This window comes from Rhamphochromis longiceps, linkage group LG7 (genome assembly GCF_057381845.1).
Source record: "Rhamphochromis longiceps isolate RC_006_pf linkage group LG7, R_longiceps_female_GT1.1, whole genome shotgun sequence".
Classification (NCBI taxonomy): domain Eukaryota; kingdom Metazoa; phylum Chordata; class Actinopteri; order Cichliformes; family Cichlidae; genus Rhamphochromis; species Rhamphochromis longiceps.
In genome coordinates this window covers 20,196,991-20,206,551 of record NC_140563.1, presented here as the reverse complement: position 1 = coordinate 20,206,551, position 9,561 = coordinate 20,196,991, and the positions used below count along the sequence as shown (strand labels likewise).

General features: G+C 37.9%; 1 protein-coding gene across 2 annotated transcripts; it reads left to right on the top strand.

Annotated features, from left to right (window-relative positions):
• Window positions 1-1,264: 1,264 nt before the first annotated feature.
• On the top strand, window positions 1,265-6,437 carry LOC146665227 (mannose-binding protein C-like). 2 transcript variants are annotated; one of them, XM_085411111.1, is made up of 5 exons: window positions 1,265-1,454; window positions 1,612-1,792; window positions 3,411-3,515; window positions 4,931-4,996; window positions 5,823-6,437. In XM_085411111.1, exons 2-5 carry the CDS (start codon window positions 1,627-1,629, stop codon window positions 6,203-6,205), a joined length of 720 nt encoding a protein of 239 aa, XP_085267237.1. In that variant the 5' UTR covers window positions 1,265-1,454; window positions 1,612-1,626; the 3' UTR covers window positions 6,206-6,437. The 2 variants fall into 2 exon arrangements, with proteins under 2 accessions (XP_085267237.1, XP_085267236.1); XM_085411110.1 differs by having other exon boundaries at window positions 1,265-1,792.
• The last annotated feature ends 3,124 nt before the right edge of the window (window positions 6,438-9,561 follow it).

The window sequence follows — 9,561 nt, the reverse complement described above, 5'->3', positions numbered from 1 at the left end:
GTGGCAGACCAGCTGGGACTGGTTGGTGTGATCAGTCGTGCTATTTCAGTTACCAGCTGCGACAGGAGAGAAAAAGGCTGCACCATGAACATGTCAGCTGAAAGCTGATCAGAATTATTTAAAAAGTTGCAAATAAAATGTAACCAGCCTGTTAACAGTGTGTACTTCCGGGTCCTTTGTGTCACAGACACCAACTGTCTATCATCTATAATCCAGTTTTGAGATCCCTTCTCAGGTGCCTTAATGCCCACTCACATCTTGTGTCAGTTGATCTCAGTATGTCACATGATAGGGTGAGGCAAGGTTTCACAGTGGTTTCAACTGAAAACTCTGGTAATAATGACCCACACTCTTTTTCAAACCTTGGCACACGTGATGAGGAACATGATCAATAATGGCTCAACAACCTTCTTGAAGGAAAACTCCCACTAGTGCTTAAAATCCTGGGAGTCTCCACCATTTGGTCTCAGACTTAATGAAGCTTCTTGGATGAGAGACAAAATGTCTTCAAGAAATTTAAAACAGTCGTATGGTTTTTCTTTCCAAGCTCCTCAGATTACCATGACCTGAACCTATACAGTTATGTAAAATACATGTTTCATCAAAGATAAGTCTGTGTTCTTTGTGGTTTAATATAATAAAATAGTAAAGTTTGAACTACAATTTGTTTTATGATACACATATTTGTCTTTCTCAGAGTGTTTTAGCTAAAAAGAGGCAGGCTTTGGGCCTCATGCTCCCCCTCTTTTCTGTGTCCAACACAGAATACACACAAAATACTCACCTGGTTTTTATTTCCTCTCCAAAGAGTGTCAGATATTTTTGACTTTGGGTTCTGAAATTGTTTTAAAGCTGTACATGAAGCAGCACAACTAGACAATAACTACTTACGTATAATGGTGAGTTTCTATTTTATTTTCATTTTAATACAATTTGACACTAACATAACTGAATAACTTTGCAATTTACATTTATAAAAATTCAGTTTAAAAAAATTACATCATCTGCATCTGGCTATCCTTTCTAATAACTGTGAAATTACTGCTTGATCATATTTACTAAATGTCAATTGGAATTATGATCAGAACACTAACATAAACTGTAAATAAGAAAATCTTTCACCAATACCGAACCAACATTACTGATCAGATTCTATTTATCTTTAATCTAAACCCTGCTATATTTCAGCTCTAGGAATGCAGGCCTTTTGATTATTCATGTTTGACTGATCACAGTGGTTTGCCTTTTGTGAGTGGAAGGAAAAGCTTTTAAAAGGCATCGGTTGTAAGTGAACTCTCGATTATGACACCAGAGGCAGACTCTGTTTTTTTTCACCTGTCTCTCATTATAGCTGGGCTGGATGTCTTATATATCTGACTTTGACTTTTTTCTTTGCCACTTCTGTTTGGAAGCTGCAAAGAAGGATCACATCCATATCATTCGTCATTTAAACTGTGAGTATTTGTCTCTAAAAAGTACAGTTTTTTCTATTCAGCTGACAACCTGCAACCAAACAAACTGTTATTTTTCTTTGATTTCATTTATTTAAATTATCATAAAAATTGAAGAAGATTTTCATTAGAAAATAATTTCCAATATGTCACATTTCAGAGTTGCATAAAGAAGATGAAGCCATTTGTTTTTGTCATAACCTTCTGCCTCATGGCTCCTGTGGGCTACAGTCAGCTTTTTGGTCCTCCTGGTCCTAAAGGCCCACCTGGGTCACCTGGAGAACCCGGGGCATATGGAGAACCTGGAAAACAAGGACAGAAAGGCTTGAAAGGAGAACCTGGTGAGTGTGATAAACATCCCCCCAAATACACTCTCAGGGAGGGTTATTTTTAACCCCATAATGCCAAGTGTATTGTACAGGACTTTTTATAGGTTTTTAAAAATTTTACATTATCAGTATGATTCTTTTCCACCAAAAAACCTAAATAAACTGCACAATACATTTTCAAGCAATGATCTGGGTTTTTTTTTTGGTTTTTTTTTAAATTCCAAATGCAGTAAGTTGCGGTAAGCAGTAGTTCAACAAATACTTCAATTAAAAAACAAACAGATTTTCCTGGAAATTACTTCATGGTCTAACATATTTGTGCCTCACATGGTTCTGGGTATTTGACCCAGTGGTTTTTTGATTTTGGACTGTTGAATGTTGTTTTGAGGTTTATGTGATTTCTTTATAGTTCTACATTGTTTAGTCTTTTGTGTCTAGTATTTCCCAGTGCTTCCTATTTTAATTATTTATGCGTTTAGTTCTTAGTTCTTTGTTCGCTTTTGAGCCCAGGTTTTCTTAGTCTAGCATCTGTGTGTCTTCCCTAGTGTCCCGTGTATGTTGTCGGTCTTGCTTCCATGTTTATTCACCTTCTTTCTCCACAGTTGAGTCCCCGTGTCTCTTTGGTCCCTCTGTGCCCTGTCTCTGTAATTTGCCTTGTTTACCCTGTCAGTCATGTCTCCATGTAATTTTCCCTTGTCTACGTCAAGTTTGTGTGTCTCAGTCTCCATGTCAGTGTTAGTTTCCTAGTTTATTGCTATAGTCACTTGTGTTGTGTATGTTATGTATGTAGGTTTCTTTCAGTTAGATTCTGTTGTCATGTGTGCCCCAGGTGTGTTCGAACTGGAGATAAGATAATGTGGACTCAAACGCAGACACAGATGCAAGAGAACTTTTAAACTGAAAGCCAGCCTTTATTAGAGGCTCTACAAAAGACTGCAAAACAACTAATGAAGGGAAGAACTAAAAATGCTATAAAAACCTAAACTGGGTGAAGCTAAATATAATAACATGGGAAGCCTCAAAAACATTACAAAAAACAGACTTCTAATAATAAACAACACAAAACACTGGGTCACCGAGCCAGGACCGTGACAGTAAGTGGTGATGTGTTCGGATTTGAATTTGGCCCACGTTCTGGATCAATATATCTACAATATATTTGGGAAAAAGTAAGCCCTCATAACTTCCTTAGCGTAAGAGCTACACTGGTTTGAAAAAGTGTTTGCCGCGTTCCTGATTTCATATTTTTTTTGTATGTTTGTCACACTTAAATGTTCCTGATCATCAAACAAATTTGAATATTAGACAAAGATAAAACAAGTAAATACAAAATGCAGTTTCTTAATAAAGGGGTTTATTATTAAGGGGGAAAAAATCCTTGTAACATTTGATCACATAGTTTGAATCAAGACTTACAAATTTAAGTACAATATTGGCAACATTTAACAATTTGACTCCAACATGGATTTTTTCACATTGTTGTGTTGTGTACATGATCATTTTCCCCACCTTATATGGACGACATTTATAAACAACAACAGGGTAAAGTTTTTTTCTCTGGAAAACCAGAAACTGGAAACATTGGTATGAACTTCACATCTTATTTGATGTGTTTATATCTTCACTTTAGGGGCTAGAGGGCCTCTAGGACCACGTGGATTTCCAGGACCTAATGGACCAAGGGGAAAACCTGGACTGCCTGGCCTACCTGGAACTATTATAATGTGTGGACGAGGTTAGAACATAAGAATAACTTTATTGATCCCAGAGGGAACTTCACAGACACACACTTTAATAGTGGCTCTATGGTGTTGTGGTTTATACATTTACCTAACAAGTCATATCTGAATTCAATCCTGTGAAACTTAAAACCCTTTGGGGTTGTGTCAGGGAGGGCATCTAAGGCAAAAACATGCAGGGCTACCTACTGTGTTGACAACTTGTGAATAAGGGAACAACTAATAGCAGTTTAACCATAAATATACAACACACGAAAACTACATTCCCATAAAATATGCTCTTTTAAGTTTCTAGTGAAAACCAAAAATCTTAAAAACAAAGAAGGTTGGTGGTGTTTGTCTTGACTCCATTTTGAGACCATTTTTTCTCCTTATATTTGATCTTTCTTTTGTTTTAGTTTTAATTTTACTTTCTCAGTTTTTCTCTAGGTTTGGTCTCTAAACTTAATTGGTTAGGTTTCTGAAAGGATAATGGTTTTGGGAGTTGAATCACAATTCACTATGGTTTAGCTTATTAGGGAAGTCAAGGTCCCATCTAATACAAAGTATGTCTGGTAAACCTGTCAGGGCTGCAGCTCCCACACATCCCACAAAGAGGACTCAAAATGCAGGCACTTACTGAGTTGTGAGGGAGGTTTATTGCAAAAGGCAAACACAAAGACGGCATTACAAAAACAGAACTAAGGGTAATCTAAGTGTGAAGTGCCAGTGTGTGAATGTGTGTGTGAATGGATGAATGACTGAATGTAGTGTGAAGCGCTTTGGGGTCCTTAGGGACTAGAAAAGCGCTATACAAATGCAGGCCATTTACCATAAACTGGGAGAAACGTAATTTAACAGCAATCCTGAACACGAAGGGGGACAGCAGGGAGAGGACACAGTGGATTCACAGACAGTTTTCCAGGAGACGAACACAGACGGACCAGTCATGAGTACATGAGTTTACACAACATAAAAACACACAGAGGGACACTGGGAAATCACACATACACAGGTGGGAGACACAGCTGGACCTGATTAACCTGACGAGACAGAGGAAAGACTAACACCAGGGACCAACAGAGGGAGCACCAACCCAGAATCCCAGCACCAGAACACAAATAATCCCAAAGCTAGAACATCACTAATAATAATAATAATAATAATAATAATAATAATAATAATAATAATAATAATAATAATACACCAAACCCAAAATTACTGAGTCCCGGGACTCCATGACAAAACCTTTATGCAGACAAAACTTTTAGTATATACTGAACCAGGTTTAGCACCAGATGCATTGTATTGTGAGATGTCCCTTATGTTTTCATAATTATTTTACAGTTTTGAGAGACGTGGAAAAAGACAGATAACTAAATATGCAAATGAATAAATACACACTTTGTTAACTCTAATGTGTTTTGTCCAGATCCTATTGGCTCTTTTCAAAGCGACACTGAAAAGCTAATGAAGAGAATTGCCAAGTTTAAACTTGGTAAGTATCTTATCCATATTCATTTGTTTCAAATACATAACTGCTATTTTATAGCATAACAGACAGCTGTTATTTCTTTCTGCTGTATTTTAAATTTGATGGTATATCTCTGTTCTGGGGAGTTTGGCATCACTATTACATACACAGGACTCTTCAATGGAGAAAACTGTATTAAGACCACCCCCACCTACAATTTAAAGCAAACCAGACATAAGTAACAATAGTCAAGATGTTGTTGTCAGCCACAGAAGGGACTGGTGTGGTAGTGGGTTGCAAAGTAGCTTGCAGATGACCAGCAGCTGTAGTCAGGACTCAAATTGATGCCTATTTGTATTATTTTGTTCAGATTAACGCAAAGATTTGCTGTCACTGAATGAAGCTAAGAGGTCACATCACTATTGTAATCAATAATAGTATAATAAACAGCATTCTTTAAATTGATAAAGAAAAGACTACATAGTCAGTTTTTAATTTTATTTTATTAAAATACCACCAGTTTGCAACAATAATAACCTGAAGTCAACACTGTAAAAACTATATTGATAAACAGTAACAAAATAATTTTCCAATGCCAATGCAGTAGCTGTAAAGAACATATTATTGATTAACATTAATAAAATTCTCATATTTAGAGGTTTTACTTCAAAATCCAAGTTTCTTTTTTGAGACAATTCATGGTATATTAGTAAAATAAAATTTTACTGAATAAGAATCTTTAGATAAGCTTTAGAAAAGGCAACAATTATTTTGCCAGAAAACATATCCTTAAGATTGCCTACAAGTAAATGTCTTTTTTCTAATTTTACTTTTCTGTGCTTTTTTTCAGCTGTAAACTATGATTTTGTCCAAATAGTTGATCAAAAATACTTTGTCTCCAACAAGCACAGAGGCAGTTTCTCAGAGGCTGTAGTGTTTTGCAGCCAACGTGGTTTAGAGCTGGCGTTGCCACAGAACGCGGAGGAGAACAACGCACTGACTCAAGTTCATGGCAAATTCAGAGCCAAAGCCTGGATCAATGTGAACAATAAAAAAGCTGAGGGGGAGTTTAAAACTGACATGAAAAATCAACCTTTGACCTTTAAAAATTGGGGAGAAGGGCAGCCAGACAAATCCATTGAGGATACAGGCTGCACAATGCTGTCAGAAAACGGTTCCTGGCAAGTGACACATGAATGTTCTCTCAATGTCCACATCATTTGTCAGTTATAGAAATGTCTCATGAGAAGAACTGCAAAAAACTCCCAAAACAAACAAACACAAATCCCACATTTATGTGTATATGTGTATTTTCAGCTTTGCATGCTTAATCTAACTCTGTTTCAGCCTTCTTGTGTGTGATGGCAACTAAAGATTATGTAATGCCAAAAGTGAGAAAGCAATGAAAAAAGATCAAAATGATCCTTATGTTCCTTATTCAGACATGATACCTTTTATGTTTAATTTACATCAGTTCATCTAAATCATCTGTTAATTACGGAAGAGGATTAGGGCCACTGGAAAAAAAAAAAAATTCTGACTTTAATCTCAGAATTCTGAGATTAAAGTCAGAATTCTGAGAAAAAAGTCAGAATTCTGAGATTAAAGTCAGAATTCTGACTTTTTTCTCAGAATTCTGACTTTAATCTCAGAATTCTGACTTTTTTCTCAGAATTCTGAAAAAAGTCAGAATTCTGACTTTTTTCTCAGAATTCTGACTTTAATCTCAGAATTCTGACTTTTTTTTCAGAATTCTGAGATTAAAGTCAGAATTCTGACTTTAATCTCAGAATTCTGACTTTAATCTCAGAATTCTGACTTTTTTTTCAGAATTCTGAGATTAAAGTCAGAATTCTGACTTTAATCTCAGAATTCTGACTTTAATCTCAGAATTCTGACTTTTTTTTCAGAATTCTGAGATTAAAGTCAGAATTCTGACTTTAAAGTCAGAATTCTTTCCTCTTTTTTTTTTCCAGTGGCCCTAATCTTCTTCCGTAGTTAATGCAGGGTGTCTTTACATTAGAAAAACTACTTCATGGGCTAAATTTTTCAGCTTTTGTTTTACAAAATATTTCCTTTTGCCTAAGCATATTCATAAATACACTACATTGCTAAAAGTATTCCCTCACCCATCCAAATCACTGGATCAATCACTTCCATGGCAACAAGTGTATAAAGTCAGACAGCTAGGCTGTAGACTGCTTATACAAACAATTATGAAAGAATGGGTTGCTCTCAGGAGCTCAGTGACTTCCAGTGAGGTATCATGATAGAATATTACCTAACTAAATATTCCACAGTCAACTGTTAATGTTATTGTAACAATGAAGAAGTATTTGCAATGACAGCAACTCAGAGTCAATTGCTACAGACCTCCAAACTTCATGTGGCCTTCAGATTAGCTCAAGATCAGTATGTAGAGAGCTTCATGGAATGGGTTTCCATGCCTGAGCAGTGCATCCTTACATCACCAAGCACAATGCAAAGTGTCGGATGCTGTTGTGTAAAGCCTGCTGCTACTGGACTGTAGAGCAGTGGAGACATTTTCTCTAGAGTGACAAATCATGCTTCTCCATCTGATGGGTGGGAGAGTCTGGGTTTGGCAGATGCCAAGACAATGGCATTTGTCTGACTGCATTGTGCAAAGTGGAAATTTGGTGGAGGAGGGATTACAGTGCAAGGTCGTTTTTTAGGAGATGTACTCGGACCCATGGGTATGCCCAATGACAGAATGCAACTTTTACAGGGAGTGCAGAATTATTAGGCAAGTTGTATTTTTGAGGAATAATGTTATTATTGAACAACAACCATGTTCTCAATAAACCCAAAAAACTCATTAATATCAAAGCTGAATGTTTTTGGAAGTAGTTTTTAGTTTGTTTTTAGTTTTAGCTATTTTAGGGGAATATCTGTGTGTGCAGGTGACTATTACTGTGCATAATTATTAGGCAACTTAACAAAAAACAAATATATACCCATTTCAATTATTTATTTTTACCAGTGAAACCAATATAACATCTCCACCTTCACAAATATACATTTCTGACATTCAAAAACAAAACAAAAACCAATCAGCGACCAATATAGCCACCTTTCTTTGCAAAGACACTCAAAAGCCTGCCATCCATGGATTCTGTCAGTGTTTTGATCTGTTCACCATCAACATTGCGTGCAGCAGCAACCACAGCCTCCCAGACACTGTTCAGAGAGGTGTACTGTTTTCCCTCCTTGTAAATCTCACATTTGATGATGGACCGCAGGTTCTCAATGGGGTTCAGATCAGGTGAACAAGGTGGCCATGTCATTAGTTTTTCTTCTTTTATACCCTTTCTTGCCAGCCACGCTGTGGAGTACTTGGACGCGTGTGATGGAGCATTGTCCTGCATGAAAATCATGTTTTTCTTGAAGGATGCAGACTTCTTCCTGTACTACTGCTTGAAGAAGGTGTCTTCCAGAAACTGGCAGTTGGACTGGGAGTTGAGCTTGACTCCATCCTCAACCCGAAAAGGCCCCACAAGCTCATCTTTGATGATACCAGCCCAAACCAGTACTCCACCTCCACCTTGCTGGCGTCTGAGTCGGACTGGAGCTCTCTGCCCTTTACCAATCCAGCCACGGGCCCATCCATCTGGCCCATCAAGACTCACTCTCATTTCATCAGTCCATAAAACCTTAGAAAAACCAGTCTTGAGATATTTCTTGGCCCAGTCTTGACGTTTCAGCTTGTGTCTTGTTCAGTGGTGGTCGTCTTTCAGCCTTTCTTACCTTGGCCATGTCTCTGAGTATTGCACACCTTGTGCTTTTGGGCACTCCAGTGATGTTGCAGCTCTGAAACATGGCCAAACTGGTGGCAAGTGGCATCTTGGCAGCTGCACGCTTGACTTTTCTCAGTTCATGGGCAGTTATTTTGCGCCTTGGTTTTTCCACACGCTTCTTGCGACCCTGTTGACTATTTTGAATGAAACGCTTGATTGTTCGATGATCACGCTTCAGAAGCTTTGCAATTTTGAGACTGCTGCATCCCTCTGCAAGATATCTCACTATTTTTGACTTTTCTGAGCCTGTCAAGTCCTTCTTTTGACTCATTTCGCCAAAGGAAAGGAAGTTGCCTAATAATTATGCACACCTGATATAGGGTGTTGATGTCATTAGACCACACCCCTTCTCATTACAGAGATGTACATCACCTAATATGCTTAATTGGTAGTAGGCTCTCGAGCCTATACAGCTTGGAGTAAGACAACATGAATGAAGAGGATGATGTGGACAAAATACTCATTTGCCTAATAATTCTGCACTCCCTGTATTGTTTGTGGTTACCGGAGCACCGGTAATATCCGGTCATACCTAGGAACCGCTTCAGTTCCCGTCTGGTGGTTGGAATCGGGTAGTCTAAGATTGCAGCAATCTTCGCCTCCACCGGGCTGACCTGTCCAAACCCCACCTGCTTACCTAGGTAAGTGACTGTTGCCTTACCAAACTCGCATTTAGTGAGATTGAGGGTCAACGAGGCCTCGGCTAGCCGCTGAAACACTGTCCTCAGGAGGGACATATGATCTGCCCATGTGTCTGTGTATAGCACTACATCA